General features: G+C 51.7%; 1 protein-coding gene across 1 annotated transcript in view; it reads left to right on the top strand.

Annotated features, from left to right (window-relative positions):
- RBP1 (retinol binding protein 1) overlaps positions 1–20020 on the top strand; it is a 24346-nt gene that overhangs the window by 684 nt on the left and 3642 nt on the right. Inside the window, exon 2 of the mRNA XM_024769042.1 lies at positions 98–276. Coding sequence (XP_024624810.1) covers positions 98–276 — 179 coding nt within the window. The remainder of the gene's footprint in view (positions 1–97; positions 277–20020) is intronic.

The following is a 20020-nucleotide window of genomic DNA, read 5'->3' as shown; positions in this document are numbered from 1 at the left end:
GGGGAGAAGCGGGCTCCTAGGGCCCGCTACCTTGGCAACAGTTCTCTGAATTTTCCAGTCAACCCTCTGCTCCTTTCTGCCCCTGCGCTCCCTGCAGATGTCAACGTGGCCTTGCGCAAAATCGCCAACTTGCTGAAGCCAGACAAAGAGATCGTGCAGAACGGCGACCACATGATCATCCGAACGCTGAGCACTTTTAGGAACTACATCATGGACTTCCAGGTTGGGGAGGAGTTTGAGGAGGATCTGACGGGCATAGACGACCGCAAGTGCATGGTGAGGCTTTGCGTACACCTGGGCATCTGCTGCCCAGGGGTCCTGACCGAAGCTAGTTCATCTGAGAGGGGAACAAGCACCTTTGTGTTCTTAGGGGCCCAAGATCTTCACGCTCCCAGCCCCCAAGGTAGGCAGCTCTCGACTTATCAAGCATACCCTCCGAAATGAAAGCTGTGGTTTGTTGAGTCTCTGCTGTGTCCCGGCATTGGTGCTTTATACACTTGCCTTCATCTAATCCTCGTAACAACCCCTGAAGGAGGTCTCAGTACGCCCATTTTACAGATGAAGAAACAGTCTCAAAGAGACGAAGCAACATGCCCAGAGTGACACAGCTAGGGAGGGGCTGCGCAGGAATTCCAGGCAAATCTGTTGACTCTCTTCCCTGGCTGAACTGTAGGCTGGGGGAGGAAGGAGAGAAGGGAGGAAAGCAAGATGAAACACAGGCAACCCTTCTGAAGTGTAAACTTCCTACAGGACCTAGCACGAAGCCACTCTAGGAAGCAGGGGGCACCGTGACTCTGCCTTCTGACCTGCCCCTCTTCATCCCCAAAGTGGGGTTTGGCTCTTGGCCACCCCCTTCCCCACCCTGTCCTCCGCTGCCCCCAAGCTTCCTTTGAAGCTTGCAGCCAACAACCTACTCAGTAGGTCAGTGCCACAGCAGCCCAGGCCAGAGGAGGCAACAGTGGGGGAAGGGAGTGAGCCCCCTGCCCCCAAGGGTGGGAAGCTGGTGACCCGGAGACCCCAATTAGCGCCACCACAGCAGCCTCCGGAAGGTCAGCCCGGGGCCTCCATCAACATTCTTGGGGTCGCTGGGAGGTCAGGGTGCTCCGGGTCTCCCTTTCCCAGTCCTGGGTCCAGAGCTAGCTCACTCCCACCCCCAGGGAGCTGCTTTGCTTACTGATAAGCTTCTCCCCTACGCCTCTTCCCCTCCCCCTCCTACCCTTTACTGAGAGTCTGCTCTGTGCCCTGCACTGTGCCAGCTGCTTTACACCACAGCCCAGTGAGGGAGGGGTTAGTAATCCCATATTTTACAATGACTGAGGCTCCCAGAGGAGATTCCAGAGACTGCACTTTGAGGCCCACACTCCTGCTCGGGGCCAGGCTCCTCTGTGGCTACCCTTTGTAGAAACCAGGTGTCTGGGGTTTGTCAGGACTGTGGTTGAAGGAGTGCCGGTGTCTGGGGATGAGGAACCCCGGGCCAGGATGACTCACCCCCCTACTTGTTGATTCATCTGAAGGGGATCTGAGTTAGTGTCTGAGTCTGCTCTTGGAATGGTGGCGGAAGAGGGGTGGCCGCCAGGGAGGATCCTTGGAGAGGCCACCGCGGGGAGAAAACACTACTGTTGTAGGGAAATGTCAGGTTGTGCCAGCCCACTCTTGAGGTACTTACAGGGCACAACAAACATCTCTATTTATTTTGGGTCACTGCCACCTCTGGAATGTGCTGGCTTACACTTACTTGGCTAATTGTCTTCGCTGTTTCAGTCCCACCCTCATCCATTACTGTATGAAACATTTATTGATCACCTAGTAATACTAGTTAATATAGGCAGACCTCGGAGATATTGTAGGTTCAGCCCCAGACCCCCGCAAAAAAACGAACATCGCAATAAAGCAAGTGACACGAAGTTTTCTGTTTCCCAGTGCGTATCAAACTCATGGTTACACTATTCTGTGGTCTATTAAATGTGCAGTAGTATTCTGTGTAAACAACAGTGTATATACCTTAGTTAAAAACTACTTTAGGGACTTCCCTGGCGGTCCAGTAGTTTATACCTCACACCTCTAAACCTGGGGGCACGGGTTCGAGCCCTGGTCGGGGAACTAAGATCCCACAGGTGGCGCGGCCAAAAAAAAAAAAAGAAAAACTACTTTATAGCTAAAAAAATGCTCACCACCATCTGAGCCTTTGGCAAGTCGTAATCTTTTTGCAATAGTAATGTCAAAGATCACTGATCACAGATCACCGTAACAAATAACGAAAGAGTTTGAAATACTGCGGGAATTACCAGAATGTGACACAGAGACCCAAAGTGAGCAAATGCTGTTGGGAAGATGGCACCAATAGACTTGCTTGATGAAAGTTGCCACAAACCTTTAATTTGTAAAAAACACAATATCTTTGAAGTGCAATGAAACGAGGTATGCCTGTACTCTTCAAGTGCTGAAGTACCTTTCCCATTTTAACTCAGTGAATCTTCACAATGCTGGTTTCAACCCCATTTTACAGATAAGAAAACCAAGGCAGGATTTCTTGTTGTGTGACCTTGGGAGGTTAAGGAAGTGGCAGAGGGAGGATTTGAATGCGGTCTGACCCAGCGGAACATGTCACAATCTCTGATGTCCAGGAACTCACAGTCTTTGTGGTAGAGACAGACGCACACACAGTCAGAACACAGTGTGATCAGTGGTGACAAAGGGAAGCTCCAGAGGAGGGCATCTCAGAAGGAATTCTGGAGGTGGTGACTTCTCCAGTTACTTGTAACAAAAAAGAGGTGGGGGGCTTCCCTGGTGGCGCAGTGGTTGAGAGTCTGCCTGCCGATGCAGGGGACACGGGTTCGTGCCCCGGTCCGGGAGGATCCCACATGCCGCGGAGCGGCTGGGCCCGTGAACCATGGCCGCTGAACCTGCGCGTCCGGAGCCTGTGCTCCGCAGCGGGAGAGGCCACAACAGTGAGAGGCCCGCGTACCGCAAAAAAAAAAAAAGAAGTAAAATGTGCAGGTTTGTTTATCACTAGTAAAGGAGATGGTCCTCAATAATGTGGGTGGGGGCTTCCCTGGTGGCGCAGTGGCTGAGAGTCCGCCTGCCGAAGCAGGGGACACGGGTTCGTGCCCCGGTCCGGGAGGATCCCACATGCCGCGGAGCGGCTGGGCCCGTGAACCATGGCCGCTGAACCTGCGCGTCCGGAGCCTGTGCTCCGCAGCGGGAGAGGCCACAACAGTGAGAGGCCCGCGTACCGCAAAAAAAAAAAAAGAAGTAAAATGTGCAGGTTTGTTTATCACTAGTAAAGGAGATGGTCCTCAATAATGTGGGTGGGGGCTTCCCTGGTGGCGCAGTGGCTGAGAGTCCGCCTGCCGAAGCAGGGGACACGGGTTCGTGCCCCGGTCCGGGAGGATCCCACATGCCGCGGAGCGGCTGGGCCCGTGAACCATGGCCGCTGAACCTGCGCGTCCGGAGCCTGTGCTCCGCAGCGGGAGAGGCCACAACAGTGAGAGACCCGCGTACCGCCAAAAAAAAAGAGGTGGATGGGATGGGTTTGGACACAAAGGAAGGGGCGCACGGCCACCCTCTTTTTTCGGCCATTAAGCATTAGGACAGTGGTAGGTGAACAGATCAGGGAGCCCAGCAGCTGGGCAAACTCAATGACATTGTATGAGGACTCGTGGTCACCTTTGCTGTCCTGGGACTCAGGGCGGCCCCCTCCCAAGTATTATAGATGGCACGCGCTAACCGTGCTGTTGCCTGTTGGGAGGATGGACGGCCCTCTGCTCTGGCCTTCCCTTGGCCCTTGCACTGCAGAGAAGCCCTTCTCCCCTGCTGCCCAGCTGGAGGGGGGCCACAGGGAAGAGCACGGCTGGGGGAGAGCCTAGGATAATAGAATGATGGCAACTGTCCAGCCTCATGCTTGTGAATGAAGGGGAGCTGCCTGCAATAGAACACATGGCCAAGGCCTGGAGGGTCCTCGGGGACCCCCCTCGGGGGGTCCTGGGCAAGGTGGTTGCCAAAGAGAGCGCACCACTACCCCTTCTGCTCCCCGTGCTCTGCAGCCACCAGCCGGGAGCAGTGGCCCGAGGAAGCCAGCTCTCAGCATCAGGTTGGCCTCATTCTAACATGTACTTCCCAGCACATTACAAGGATCTCATTGCTCACCTGTTCTGTTCATTCCTTTCTTGGTCCTATAAGCATTTCGTGGTGCTCACTCTGTCTTTGCGGCCCTTGCGTTACTAAGATGAATCGCACAAGAGTCCCGCCCTCGTGGAGTTCAGTGTAGTGTGGGCAGCAGACCAAAGCAGTCACTCATACTGAGATGGTGTGTTGATGGAGAAGGACAGGCAGAGAAGGGCCCCCCCGGGTCTGGGAGATCAGGGGCTGTTCCCACAGGAAGTAGAGTCTGAGTAGTGGCTTGAAGGATAGGCAGGAATTAGGCGAACAGAAAGGGGACGAGAGGAAGGCCAAGGCCAAGAGAACAGCACTTGGAAGGTGCTATTTCAGACCTGTCCCACACCAGCCCTGGGCTCAAGCCCGGGGACACAGAGGCAGCAAGGCCTCCTGGAGCACCCAGGCCAGTGGAGGAGACAGACACAGCCTCAGGCCATTACAGCCCAGTGCAGTGATGGAAGCACAGCAGGCTAGGAGGGCAGGGATGGGGGAATGGGGGACAGGCAGTGGTCAGGGAGGGCTCCCGGGAGGAGGTGACGGCTGAGGCAGCCTTGAAGGACAAGTAAGAATTAGGGCGGATGTGGAGAGCATTTCAGGCGAAGGGAACCACGTGCACAAAGGCCCAGAGGTCAGAAAAGGCCTGGCTGGGAGGGGTTTCATCCGGGACAGAGGTGCAGTCTGCAAAGACTTCATGTGGCCAGAGTGCAGGGTGTGGCTGGGAAAGAGGGCAGTGCTGAGGACCCAGTGGGGAGCCTGGATGTGGCTGCGACAGGCCCCAGGGAGCCTTCTGGGAGAGGCGTGGTCAGGCTGCCATCCTCTGCAAAGGGCCCAGAGGCTCAGAGAGCTCTGCTCCTGCCTCTTTCCGTGGGAACCTTATCTGTCTTCTGGAACAGCAGCCAGAGGATGAAATCTGGCCTGCAGATGTGTTTTGTTTGGCTCACACAATGTTTGACAAATTTAAGAGCCACTTGCCAATGATTGCCAAAGATTGTAAGATGTCATAGAAAAATCCATATTTCTGGCTGTTTGTACCCCAGTAAAATCAAGACTGCTGAAAATGCTGGGTGCCCTTTTATTCCTGCACCTTGTGGATGCCCAGGACACTGTCACAGCTCCTTCTTTAAGATGGGACCTTCTCCACTCTTCCACAGCCCTCCCCCCACCCGGTACCTAAAGTCAAAGATCAAACAGCCGTACGTCACTGTTTGCACCGTGTGTTCCTTAGAGCAGTGGTTCCCGAAGCTGAGACTGGCAGCGGCGGCAGCAGCAGCGTGAGAACTTGTGAGAAACACAGATTCTCCAGCCAGACCCCTGGTGGATCAGAAACTCTGGGAGCGGGGCCAGCAATCTGGGTTTCAATAAGCCCACCAGGTGGTTCTGGTGCAACTAAACCTTGAGAACCACCGCTTTGGAGAAAAGAAACCTCTCTGTACCTGTGTCTCTGTAAAAAGTGGACAACACTCATGATGTTTCTTAGGCACTCAGGTGTAGAGGGCCACATGCTGGCTTAGTCCGTTGCTGGACCCCTGTGGACATGGCAGTCCATGCCCAGAACCACCTGAAATGGCTCTGCGGTCTCTCCCCAGGCTGATGGGTGGAGGGGCTCAGATCTGTGTAGCCAGGATCGCTCAGCTCCCACTTGCAGTCTTTTCTATTCAGATCTTTACATGACCACAAGTAGCCAGGGCTGTGGTTTTGGTAGAAGTGTATCAAGACTGGACTCAGCTTTTCTCCACCGCCTCCTGCACGCCTTTATCCATTAAAATGAAATCTCAGGTTCAGTTTGAAACCAGTATTATTTATTGAATCTAGCAGATGGAGGCTTTGGCAGGGTGGGGACCTTCCAAAAAGGAGATGCTCCTTGGCTTCAAATACCGTTCCCCACGCCGGGGCCAGGGAGCCCTTCGGCACAAGGAATGATCGGGTTCCTGGTTCCCAGCTCCCCCGGCACAAGCAGCTTTTGTGGGAGAAGACGAGCCTCGGCAGAATTCCCAGCCGGGAGCCTGGCTCTGCATGGTGGGGGCAGAAGGGCCATTTGTCATCCCTGTGGACACCAGGTCAGGTTTTCCCTGGGGGAGGCAGCTATGTTCACTCAGCAGCCAGCACCTCCTCCCAGGCTGAGGCCTTGGCTTCATCTCCAGCCTTGAACTCAGGATGACCCCTTCCACAGAGCCTGCCTTCCACTTCCAGCCCTCTGTTGCTTTCTTTGTTTTCACTGTAAAAGGAAAAAAAGAATTCAAATGGCACAGGAGAAAGTGGACTGAAAAGGAAAGGACCCCTTCCCTTACTTGGCCTCATTCCCACCCCCCAGAGGTTATCACTGTTACTGTTTCTGGTGGATCTGTGCAGAAATCTTCCTCGAATATAGAAGCCATCCAGCCATGTAGTTATTGAGAAGGTGATTTGTCAATATTTCTATCTAAAGCCGAAAAAGACAGAAAGAGGGAGAGACAGAGAGAGAGAAAGAAAGAAGAAAGGGAGGAAGGAAGGAAGGAAGAAAGAAAAAAAAATCTACTTCTTAGCACATTGTTTTCTCACTTCCGTATCAGCACTTACATGTTTCCTTCCCTTCCCTCCCTGACTGACTTTCCTCCATCCATCCATTCATCTAAGTATATATGGTAATACATGATATCTACCAAACTGCTGTTAATGCTTTGGTTTAAATTCTTTTGCCAGCTTTCTTCTGATCCTATTCTTGATTCATTGAAGAGGTTTCTTTTTTGGTTCTTATTTGCCGAAGGCAGAATTCACTCCCTGGGCTGCAGAGCTGAGAATGCCGTTGGATTTGGAAGCCTTCTGAGAGCCGCCCCTGCTCAGATCAGGCCCCCAGCATTTGGCAGTGTCTTTTCCAGGAAGGAAACACGGAGTCTCTTTCATGTCTTAGCTAAAGTTCTTCGACCTTTGAAATCGGTGTCAGCAGCATACTTTTGAGGATTACAAAAGGAAGAATTAAAGCAACCCAAATAAAATTCACAAAGTAACTTTCAAGAATCACACTTGTTTGTTAGGTTTTGTTTTTTATTAGGCAGGAACAAAGGAAAATAACGTGCTAAATCCTTACTGAGTGCCATGCCTGTCCCAGATGATTTTAGCACTTTTTCCCTTTTGGTCCCCACAGCAAATGCTGTTCAGCGAGCATCATTATGCCCATTTTACAGATGGGAATCTGAGGCTCCGAGTTGAGGAATCAGCCCAAGGTCATCCAGCCAGCTGGTGGCAGAGGAAGGGTTCTAACTAGTTTATTTATAAAGCTGTTACAAGGTCTCCTGTGGAGCTCTGCGGAGTTCCTTATTGTGAGGCTCATCGCAACCTGGAGGTGAGCACAGACGGTACTGACAAGGCTTGGGGGTGTGGAGAAGGAGTGCTGGTAGTGGAGTCAGACATCTGGTTTTAAATCCTCCTCTATTACTTAGTTAACAAAGTGACCTTAAATGACTGGACCCGCTGCCTCTGTTTTCACATCTGCAAAATGGGCATCACGATTGCTGCTTCACCCGGCTCACAGCAAATTCTGAGGACCATGGTGATAGCACAGAAGACAGGGCCTGGTGAAGCCACAGTACTATGTGCAATAAGTGGGCAAAGCCCTTCTGATACCCTAGACTGCAGGCAAAGCGAACTTGTGTTGGCCAGATGTTTACTGGAGGATTACAGCTGTTTGTTTTTCTGACCGTCATTGCTCCCCTTATTTGGTGGGAATGACCCCTACTTACCTGTGGGTTCTGGTGAAGCTGCAAATCCCAGTACATTGTGTCTCCTGGGATGAGCACCTTAAACCAGGGCCATGACAGTATCCCGTGGCCTGTCCCATGATTGTGCGTTTGACCTGCACTGGGCCAGTCGTACGTTTCCTGCCACCCTCCATGGCTGCATGCAGAAGTCCAACAGAAGGAGAAAATAAGATGAGGCTGGTAGATAAGCAGAAATGAGAGAGAGAGAGAGACAAACCTCAGCATCGGAGGGTTGCTGGAACTCCTGACACTTAATGCCATTCTGAGACTTTTCGTCTGTACTAGAACCAGCAAATACATGCCCTTTCTTTCCCCTGAAACTATTTGAACTGGTTTCCTGTTGCTTGCACCTAAAAACATCCTATGACATACAGAGCTCACAGATCATAGGTTAAAAACCACGTAAGTAGTTAAAGCAGTAGTTCTCAGACTTGAACTTGCCCCACATCCAGAGTTTCTGATTCAGAAGGTCTAGAGCAGGGACCAAGAACTTTTCTAACAAGTTCCTGACTAATGCCGATGCCGTGGGTTCAAAGATCGTGCTTGTCATAACTATTAAGAAAGAGAAATGAGGAAGTGGGCTGGCCCACGCCCGGGTTCCAGCGATGCTCTCGTCATGATTCAGTATAATAAGCCTGTGCTGGGGTTAAGGGTGCCCAGTTATGGGGGATGAATGAGAGTGGAGAGATGCAGTCCCTGTGGATGGAGTCTGCCTGGGGACACCAAACTTGCAGCAGCCCATGATGGTCTGCAACTGAGGGTCCGAATAAGTGATACCCGTAGTGTGTTCAGCTGGACAAGCATGGGATACAGCAGGGCAACGGGGAGGCTTGTCTTTGAGATGAACCTGGATTTGAATCCTGGGTCCACTCTCCAGCTGTGTTTCCTTGGGGAAGGTACTCTATCCCTCTGGACTTCAGTGTCCTCATTTGTAAAAAGGAGCCAGAGGTAGCACCACTGATGGGATGTTGTGAAAATTAAATGCGGTGATGAATTGTTTCAAATTTCTATTGCTATGTAACAAACCACTTCAAAACTTAGTGCTCCGAAACTCCGAAACAATAACAGTTGTTTATTTTCTTCATGAATCTGCAGTTAGGCAGGGCTCAAAGGGGGTGACTTGTCCCTGCGGCATGCAATGTCCGTGAGGTGTTGGAGGGTCCACTTTCCAGATGGCTCACTCATACTCACTCTCTACTGGCTGCTGAGCTTCCTTACAACATGGCAGTGGGTTCTGAGAACGAGAGGGCCAAGAGAACAAGGCAGAGTGTATGACATTCTTATAATCTACTTAGCCTCTGAAGTCATATAGCAAGAATTTTGCCATACTCTGTTGGTTGAAGCAGTCACAAAGGCCCACCCGTCTTCCCAAGGAAGGGGACATGGACTCCACATCTCAGTGGGGGAGCACGTCGGGTGGAAGATACTTTAGAAAAGTTCAGTGTGCTCTATGCAAACTAAGCTGTGACCACAGTGCCTGGTGTCCGGTGAGTACACAGTGGGAGTTGGAATATTATTCTCTGGCTGAAGTTTGCAGGTCTGTCAGGGCTGGGCTCTCGTTTCTGGCTGATCTCAAGTAGCAGGAGAGCCCACAAGGACTCCGTGGGGGTGGGAGAAGGTATGTGGTGCCTGGAGCTGGGTCTCTGCAGGCAGGGTGGGAACTCCACCTCCCTGGGCTGCCTGCCACCCAAGGCAGGCCCTGCGTGGGAGGCTGGCGTGTGAGTTGAAGGAAGAAAGGATGGCCTCAGAGTGTTGGGAGTGGCGCAGGGCTTCACCTTCAGCCCTGCACCCACCTCCAAAAGCACTTGATATATGTTATGTATTCAGCCCTCCAACAATCCTAGCACAGAGGGGCTACTCTCCCATTTAACAGACAGGGACCTGAGGTCCTGCCAGGGTCGCATTCCCAGTTAACTACAGCCCAGGGACTGAACTTCAGATCTCTCTGACTCCCAACTTTGTGTGGTTTACAGAACAGGCTGCCTTCTGCTGGTGTCCCTAAGTGCCCAGGAGCCACAGGCCGTTAGAGTGACTGTGGGTTTTTAATTCCGTAGACCACTAGGTAGCCATGAAAGTGATCGCTGTGAAGATAAATGGTAAGTGTTTATGGGCAATCAGTCCACAAGTTCCATAGATTCTGCTTCTTAATATCTCTCTCCCCTTTCCCCATCTTCTGAATATCTCTTGCCTGTAATAATAATAACAGTTAATGTCTCTCATGCTTATTATGTGCCAGGCTTGGCGCTGCTGGCCGAGATCTGCGGCTTCCGGGCTGAGGGCAGCTGTTCCTGGCCCTCCTCTAAGCTCTTACTTGTTCACAGCCCATCTCCCTCTGAGGGAAGACCTGGCAGTCCGGCTGTGTCATAACCGGTTCAGTCCATGAACCAGACTGTCATCTTTGGAATCCCATCTCCGCCACTTACAAACTGGGTGGCATTAAGCAAGTTACTTCGCCTCCCTGTGCCTTCACTTGTCTGTGAAATGGGAGTTATTATCAAGTAAGGGATCTACTTCACAAGCTACTTCACAATGAGGATTGGATGCAAGAAAGCCTGCAGTCAACTGCTCCATCAATACGAGCTGTTGTTAGTAATTCTCTCACCTTGTAAACTGTGTGCTCCAGAAGACAAATTCTGGAGGTGGCGATGTGTGAAGGGACACCTGGCCATCCAGAGAAGAGCTAGCGGGGTTACATGTGCAGAGGCTGGCCTGAAAGGGCACTTGCCTCTCCACCCTGATGGAGGACGGTGCGGGGCAGTGGGGTGGGCCGCAAGGCCAAGAGCAGAGGGGAAACCAGTGCTTACTGAGAGTCCAGAGCTGCAACAGGTCCTTGCGACCCCTTGTTTCATTTCATCCTGGTGGCTCTGTTCTGTGGCGGGACTCATTAGCCCCATTTTGCAGATGAAAAAATGGAGGCTCAAAAGGTAAATTGCTGGGGTCACCCAGCTAGAAAGAGGTGGGGATGGATTGGAGCTCAGGCCCGCCTCTATCCAAGGCCATCTTCAGGTCCCTCCTGAACGCCCAGCTCAGTCAGGCAAGCTGCTGTCTGCTGGCCAGACGAGCCCCACAGCCTGCCAGGTTCAATGGCAATGGCATCCATGGTAGGAAGATGTTCACATGGGAGCAGTAGGGACATGGGTTCAGAGCTGGGGAGAAGGGGGTTGAAACCATGACTCATGCTCTTCCTGGTATGATGACTAAGCGCGCCAGGCCTCAGAAACTCCGGGCCAATGTCACTCCAGTGGTTAACTTGTTTATGTAAGACTAATCTATGGAAGAAGAAACATACCTGGGATATTTTGTCATTTACAAAAAGGTGTCAATTACAAGAGTACCCCTGGAATGTTTTCCGCCATTCATTCTTCTGTTGATTCAACAAATGGTAATGTGCATTTTCTCTGCCATAGATTCTGAGGTAGGGGCTGGTATCCTACAGTGAATAAAAGGATTCCAGAGCCCAGAGAACTCTTGGTCAAGAGACCCTGACCTGCTCTCTCTTCCCTGGTTACTGAGCAACCATCTTTTATCTTCTGGGAACTGTTTGTTTCTGTTCGCCTTGAAAGATAGAAAATAGGGGCCGGAGACTCTCGTGGAAGAGGTGAGGCCTTGGGTGGGCTCTGCCCTCCTGAGCCCCTCTGAGCACCTTCTGGCAGGACGGCCCCTCCTTTATTCCACCCCCACTGCAGGTGAACCTGAGAATAGGCCGATTTCTTACACTTGCCCAAGTAGCAAAGCCAGCTCCGCCTGCCAGCTAAGCAAATATTTGGATTTTCCATTGTATCAGGTTTGGCTGGTTGGAGCCACGTAGGTGTGAAGTGAGGAAGAAGAGATGCTGGTAACTTCTAGGGTCAGAGGTGCAGGATCACACTCCCTGGGGAGTGTCATGCCATGAGAGTCCAGCCTGGCAAAGCCCATTTAGAAGCCTCACTCATGCAGCCCCTGACCTCCCTGCCTCTGTGCAGGCTGTCCCCTCTGCCTGGGATTCCCTCGTTCCTCTTTTCCAGTTTCTACTTCTTCACCTGACTCTCTTGATGTTTTTTGGTGTCGGTTCCAGCATTACCTCCTCCGGGAAGCCTTCCCTGATAGACCTCTGTCTCTACTTCAGAGGCGGACGAGGTGCCTTCCCACTGACAAAATCACCATCACCTGCCTCTACCCAGCACTTGCCGTTTTGCTGGAATTCTCTGTCTGCTTGTCTTCAATAGTCTGTGAGCTCTTGAGAACAGAATCCTCACCTTCCCTGCCTCTATTTCTAGCACACGAGGCTGGTGTGCAGGTGTGGCACCTGCATTTGCTAAATGATGCTTCCTTACGCAGAACCATGATGCAAAGCCTTACTGCTCATTTAAGGGTCAGCTTAGACCAGGGAACCGCAGAGCCCAGTAGCCAAGAGCATGGGCTGTAGAGTCAAACCTCATCTCCGTACTTCATGGCTGGGTGACCTTAGAGCCTCAGTCTCCACATCTGTAAAATGGGGAGAAGCATAACTGCTCCAGGAGGTTTAAAGAATCAACTTGATATGACCCACACTTTAATACCCTGCCCAGCACATAGTGAGTATTAAATAGATGATTTTAGGGTGATGATGGTGATGGTGATAATGACACTGCTGTTATTACTTACACCGGGAAGTACCCAGCACACAACACACAGGTGCTGTTGATGCCAGTTTACATGCGTGTCTTCCCTCCAGCCTGAGCTGCTCCATGGCAGAGCTTGGGTCCAGCCCACCCTTAGGGCCACCCTCAGTGCTGGGCCCCTGCAATGACTGAGCCCAGTTCCACAGGATCCCTGTGACCTTCTCCAGCCTCACTCTCCCCCCCCACCCGCCGCATCCAGAACCTTGGCCTCATGGGGCCTTGAGCTTTCTGACGGTTTGTTGTTTTAAAATTAAGCCTGGGCACTTTCTGGAATGTTTAAGGAATTTAAAATATTTCATGTCAACGTTAGTCTTAAATTTTATCATTTAGTTTGTCCTAAGAATCGTGTTATCATTTGCTGTCCGCTTCCTCATGGTGTTGGAATCACATTTGCCCATGCCCACGAAGCCCTGCTGTGGCTTTACTGGTCTGTAGCTGTTGCTTCTAATGGCTTTTATGTGCCTAATTACTCGTTCGTGTTTTAAGGCCTTATTAATCTAGCTTTAATATGCTTACAGAATGAATCGGCTTTTCCCCCGAATGTGCTGATTTTAGGTCATTGCCGTTCCCCTGGGAAAGGATCAGAGGCTCACCCAACCTGACCTCCCAGGCAGGGCAGCTCATGGACTCAGCCAGAAAGAACTGGGTTCAAATGATGGCTCAAGCCCTAACCCCAAGGAGGCTTGGGCTGGTTACTTAACAAGCCTAATTTTGATTGGCTCTAAATCTTGAGGTGGAAAGCCCCCAGCACCACACCTGGCACTTGGCAGGTTCTCAGTTACCTTCCCTGCCCTTCCCACCCACCCACTTATTTCACAGGCACCGGAGGCTGAGAACCTTCTCGTTATTCCAGAAACCCTCAAAGGGTGAAGCACACTGTGACATCAAACTCCAGGAGGAATGGCCAGTTTGTATCTTTTAGCGATTCACGTCAGCTTAGAAAGTGTCTAGTCACTGTCTGGTTTTTCAGTTTCCCCCTTAAATTTAAAGAGCACAGGCTTGGGAGTCAGACCTGGGTCAGTCCTGGCTCTGCCCTTTGCAAGCAGAACCGCCATGGACAAGACCTCCCTTCTGAGGACCTGGCTCTGGAACCACAGAGACAGTAAGGTCCAGTCCCAGCCCTCTGGAAAGTGGCTCTGTAAGCAGAGGGCCTCCCAGAGCTGGGTGGGCGAGTTGGGGGGACCGCTGATCCATCTTTCCCCTGCTCATGAGAGTGGATGTTTGGGGCACGTGGGAGCTTTAAGGAACGTCACAAATTCTTGGCAGCCAAGTTGAATCCCACTATTTGTGGTTCATGCCAGGTCACTGCCAAGAGATGAGGCCATTTAGTGGGAACGGTCTGTCACTCCCAGTATAGGTCACTCATACAGGGTGAGGGGCCTCGAGGCTTCCTTGGAGCCAGCTTCCCCAGGCTGCCTGCGGGAGCTGAGTTTTCTATGTCACCCCAGGGCCAGCTCGGGTTTCTAAGTGGTCAGGGGAGCTGGATAACGGCTTTTGAAGTGACAGTCCCCTGTCAGAGTAATACAAAGCTGTCTTCACTCACCCTTTGGTGCATGTATCTCCGGGAAAGCTGCTGACAAGGCCAAAGTGTTGGAGGTTATTAGTTTTCAATAGAAAAGTGAGACCGGCTTTGCTTTAGAACCAGCTGCCCTGGGCACCAGCTCTTTTGCAGACTTCAGATGGTCTAGGTGGTGAGAATTACCATTGGGAGGGGAGTTGAAGGTGGCCACACTTTCCCCCCGTTCTTGGGTTTGTCTGGGCTTCGTTTCCAAGGTGGAGTTCCCAGAAGTGGGGTTCTGGGCAGCCTCTGCCTATCCCCATGGTTGGTACCATGCCCACCTCAGCCCCCACTGGCATCTGCCTTCCTGTGTCACTTGAAAAGCACCAGAAACATCTTCTTGCCTGAAACTCCCCCACTAGACCCTGATTAAATGGATTAAGCAATGGTGAGTGTCCAAGCTGGGCGACTGAACTGATTGACCTCTTAAGGACCCTTTCAGATCTGCATTCACAGGGCAAGCTGAGCCTCGTCCCAGACTTTGCCTGGTGTGGCAGAGGTGGCTGCTCACCACAGAGGGAGGTCACAGAAGGAGTCCTCGTTACCAGAAGCTATGTTTCGTGTCACAAGGAAACAAGTGACCATTGTTTGCCACATCCCCCTCCCAACGTTCTTTCTTTTGCTTCTTTCCTCTCATTTGTTTGTAGGTGATGGTCCTGCTCCCTGACTCCCCGCCCCCCTTTTCTGTTCTTAGGAGAAATCTGATCCTCTGAGAAATGGCTGGTTTATTCCCACAGGGTACAAAGCTTAGAAAGGAAAATCCATGTGAACATGGAACAGCAAAGTGGGAGAACTAAATCGCATTTTCAGAGCCATCGCGGCTGTCCGTGGGGAGTCTCCAAATAGATCTTCTTTTTAAACAAAGACTAATTAAATTTTAGGGGAAGCGGACATCGCAGGGCTCCCGGGCACCCGGCTCAGCAGGCAGCCCCTGCAGGCTCTCCTCTTGGAGCCAAGTCTCCCGGAAAAGAAGGAGCTCCTGAAACATTTAGCCATGGTGAATAGCCTGTCCGGCACTTCTTCACAAATCTCCAACTTAAAAAAGAAAGGCTCTAGTTATTGTTCAGCTTCGACAGGTCATGTGGGCTTTCACTCTAATAGAATAGCCTTCACTTCCTTAAAGCACAGCAGCTCGGTTCCAAGAGGCGAGGGTCCCGAGAGGACGAGCCCCCAGCGTACAAGGGCTTTTGAAGGCGCCTCTTACCTCACGCTGGCTGCTGTCCTGTTGGCCGGAGCCAGTCGCACAGCCAAGGCCAGAATCAATGTGGGTGGGGCCTCACAAGGGCGTGAATGTCATGTGACCCATTGGGAGCCCCGATGGAACAGTCTGCCATAGCAGGTACCATGAATCCCCCTTTTGTAGATGAGGGCACTGAGGCTCAGAGAGGTTCATCCTATCGCCCAAGGTCATTCCACACAGTTAGGGACAGAGGACCCAGGTCTGTTGACGATGCTGACAACACTGGGTCAACCTGATACAGGGTGGGAGGGCGGCAGGTACCTGAAGCCCAGGGTAAATTACAGCTGAGCTTCCCAGAGGACAGCCCGGCAGACTCCCTGGCCCACTGGGGAGTGTTCCACCCAGCAGATCAGAGCCATGGGGCTATGTGAGGGCGCAGGCAGCACTGGGGGGCGTTGAAAACATGCTCCAGGCCACAGTCCCAGTTATAGTCTGGCGCTATGACCCTGTCTACCCCCCAGCCTCGTACTTGCCCCTCCTTCAGCACTGGCCTGCTTGTCGTTATTCACTCTGTTTGGGATGCCTTCCCATTTTAAAAACCTAGCTGCGTTTCCTCTGAGAGTGAGGGCCCCTCCTGGGCACTGCAGCCCCTGTGCTTCCCCTGATGGCAGCACCTACCACCCTGAGCCGTAACTGCCTGGCACTCCTCTGTCTGCCCGTCTCTTCGGTGATCTCTTAGCCCAGGGGCTTTCAGGACACATCTCTGGCTCCCAGCACCCCACACCCAGCAATGGTTGGGCTGAACTAAAGTGTGTTCCTCCCGGGGGCTGCTCAGTCTTAGCATAATGCCCATGTTTTCTCTGCACCCCCAAAAAACTGAGCAGACATTGGCTGGGTGTGTAGCCTGGCCTGGGAAACAAGGGGGCACTGAGTCACGCAAGGCCCGTGTTCCAGCCCAAATTGTTTTCCTCATTAGCTGGGTGACACTGAGAAAGTCACTTAAGCTCTCTGAGCTCAGCCTCTGTATATCCAGTACAGACGAGAATAGTCTCTTTTCTGTCCCACTCACTCTGGGTCAAGAGTCAGCGGGAACTCGGGGCTTGAGAAAGTGCCTGCTCTGGACACTGACATAGCATTTGTGCATTAAGGATCCTTCTCTTGGAGGGCCTGATTTGTAGGGCTCTAAGAAAGGGTTCTCTACACTCAAAGAGCCTTCCGCTCCCTGAATCCCTCGATCTATCATGAAGCCTGAAATTGCACCATCCATCATTCTTTTGGTAAGGTATTTTTATTATCTATATCCAAACGGTCCCTGTTAAAAGATGTCAAATGAATCAGAAAGTGTAACATGTTAGCACAGGAGCAAAGCCTGCTTTACTGGGTTTTTTTAAATTTAATTTAATTTTTTTTATATACAGCAGGTTCTTATTAGTTATCTATTTTATACATGTAAGTGTATATATGTCAATCCCAATCTCCCTAGCCTGCCTTACTATTTTTTTTTTAGATTTTTTTTTTAAATTTATTTTTGTCTGTGTTGGGTCTTCGTTGCTGCACGCGGGCTTCTATTGCTGCGGTGAGCGGGGGCTACTCTTCGTTGCAGGGTGCAGGCTTTTCGTTGTGATGGCTTCTCTTGTTGCGGAGCACAGGCTCTAGGTGCACAGGCTTCAGTAGTTGTGGCACGTGGGCTCAGTAGTTGTGGCTCCTGGCGTCTAGAGTGTGGGCTCAGTAGTTGTGGTGCACGGACTTAGCTGCTCCACGGCATGTGAGATCTTACCAGACCGGGGCTCGAACCCATGTCCCCTGCATCAGCAGGCGGATTCTTAACCACTGCACCACCAGGGAAGCCCCTAACCTGCTTTACTATTAATGGACATCTCTTTCGTGCTCGTTCTCTGACATTGACCTTGGAAGGGAAGCAGGTGTGAGCCTTTTGGAGATCAAGGTGGTGATCCTTATCAAAACCCTTAAAAATATGCTCACTCTTTCAAGTGACAGTTTTTCCTCTGGAAATTTATTCTAAATAAACGTTGTGCTCAAAACTGTATACAAGGAAGTCTTTTTTGTAGTAGCACAGAATTATAAATAACCTAAAAGTCCAAGAATGGGTAATGGGCTAAGTAAGTATGTATGTACAATGAAATACTACCAGGATTGTCCTCATGGGCCTGTGACCAGTGCAGTCCCAGAGGCTTCTGTGCCCAGAAGGGCCCCTCACTTGGTTTAATGCTCTGCTGTCACTGTCTTAAAATTCTTAATCATTTTTTAAAAAGGAGCCCTCATTTTCATTTTGTGCTAGGTGGGCACTACAAATTACATAGCCATTTCCTAAATATTATATAACAATTAAAATAATGCTTATGAAGAATATCTGTTGAAATGGAAAATTGCTTCTATCAAGTGAAGAAACTAGAGTGCAAAACCATAAATGATGCAATCCGAACTTTTTAAAAACAAAAATATATGTGTGCGTGTGTGTGTATACACACACACACACACACACACACACACGTATAAAGACTGGACAGAAATACACCAAAATCTAATTATCGCTGAAGAAACAAGATTTTAGGTATTCTTGTTACTACTATATTCTTTTTTGATCATTTCTCGAGTTTTCCAGGACAGAGGGTATGAATATGCTCATAGACTCTAATATTTCCAATAGAGACAGAAGTGTATCTATTGTAACTGAGCACCAGTGAGTCTCTCTTGGCCTCTGATAGCATCTGGAGCCCTCAGTGTGCAGGGTAGACTTCGGGATAAACTCATGAAGAGAAGCTCAGTTGATGAGGAGGCCAAGTGTTCTTACGAGCTCCTTGAATTTGAGGACCGTCTGATTTCAGTCCCCACTTCCCTTCACAGTCTGGGCATGGACAAGGCACCCAGTGAATGGGCATCTTGTCTGTGGCCTGAGGTCGTTAGTGGCCTTTACCCTCGACCCACCTCGTCAGACATTCACTTCATTCTGTCCTGACTTGGAGGTGGGACCTTCTTTCTGGCTTGGGGCTGGACATGTGCCCCGAGTGATCTGTGCACCAGGGTGAGGAACCGCCTGCCCCCCACCAGGTCCTCCTGTGCCCCTCTCCCTCTGGGCTCCAGGAGCAGAGGGCAGATTGATGCCTGTGCAGAGCTGGGGGCACACTGGCTCCACCTGTCCCCCTTGTGCCCGCCTCTCATTGCATTCTTCATCCCAACAGTAGAGGACGGTAGAGATCAGTGAGACTGGGGGTTGGGGAGGAAGGGGGAGGTGGTGCTCCCTAGGGAGAGGCCCACTCACTCCACACCCATTTCCCAGATTCCTCTTTCTCTCCTAAATCTTTATCAGGCTCTAGCTGCCTGTTCTCTCAGCTGAGCATGGCAGGAACAGAAGAATCCTAGAACCTTACCTCTGTAAAGCCAAGGCCGCTGAGTTCATGGCCTCTGACACCTCATATGACAGATGTGGGGGGGGCCAGAGAAGTGATGGACTTGCTCAGAGCCACACAGTGAAGGGGCAAATGGGGTTCTAACATCTACAGGGGGAGGCAGGGCCCATGTGGATGGCAGGTGGGTAGCTGCGGATATGGGAGATGCTCACTGCACACAGGTCCCAGTCCAGACCTGTGTGAGCTCCTGGACCATCTCCCCTCTAAATTCCAGCACTTCGAGCCCTGTATTTCTGGGTGGGTCCATGTGCACAGGCTGGGCCTCCTCCTGCTGTCTGTCTGCCCTTCAGCACGCCCAGTACTTGGCGGGGCATGCGGGGCTCAGGGAAGATGTGAGCACTCAAAGGTGGGGCCGGAGGCAGGGGTGGAGGCCAGACGGGCGGGCAGACCGGGGGCTTCCTCCTCTTTCCCCCACGGTCCCCTGGAATGCGGAACCTGCCTGAGGAGCTTCCTGAGCACGCCCCGCGCTGTTCAATCTCTGTGCCTTTGTCTGGTCGTGGTCCGCAGAGAAACGCTCTCTCCCAGCGCCTGCTTGTCTCTGCTTCCGCTTCGCTCTCCTGTCTTTCAAAGCCCAGCCTGGTGCCTTCTCCTGCCAGCGCCTCCCTTCCCTGAGTCTCCTCTGGGCTCCCGCAGCCTCTGGTCTGTAACTCTGGTGACGCTGGGCACCTAGGGAGGCAGCGTAGTCCAGTGGGGAGGGGGACCTCTGAACATCACAGATCCGTGTTCAGATCTGGCTCTGCCATTGACCCCTGGGTGGACTTGGCAAGTCCCGTAGCCTGATCTGTAGAGCAGAGATGCTAGCCCGTGCTCCACGTGGACAGTCATGAGGATCCAGAGTCAGCGCCGAGAGTGCCTGGAAGAGCTGCCGTTTGTACCCGCAGAGGGTGATGTATATCTAAGGTCATTCTCCAGGCAGTGAAAAGATGTTTGAGGCGGGTGGGGGGCCTCTTTTTTGGTGTCCCAAGACCTTGCAAAGGTTGAAACAGTGAATGAATGAATGAATGTCTGGGGATGAGCAGGATATTCTAAGAAGTCTACCTCTCACCACCGAGATGCAGGCCAGCAGCCCTCACGCACCCCCAAACCTCGTGTGCGCTCAACCCTCAGAAACCCCTCCTCCCTTCCCAGCCCCATTCTCAGCCTTTGCACCGACAGCTCCCGCCCCAGTGACTTTTTCTCCCCTAATTACCCATTTAAATGAAATTTATGAAGGTTTTTGTGAAGTTTAAAACCGATTTGCGGGCTTCCCTGGTGGCACAGTGGTTGAGAGTCCGCCTGCCGATGCAGGGGACACGGGTTCGTGCCCCGGTCCAGGAAGATCTCAC

This window comes from Neophocaena asiaeorientalis, unplaced genomic scaffold (genome assembly GCF_003031525.2).
Source record: "Neophocaena asiaeorientalis asiaeorientalis breed wild unplaced genomic scaffold, Neophocaena_asiaeorientalis_V1.1 scaffold118, whole genome shotgun sequence".
Classification (NCBI taxonomy): domain Eukaryota; kingdom Metazoa; phylum Chordata; class Mammalia; order Artiodactyla; family Phocoenidae; genus Neophocaena; species Neophocaena asiaeorientalis.
This window is presented reverse-complemented; position numbering and strand designations above follow the sequence as displayed.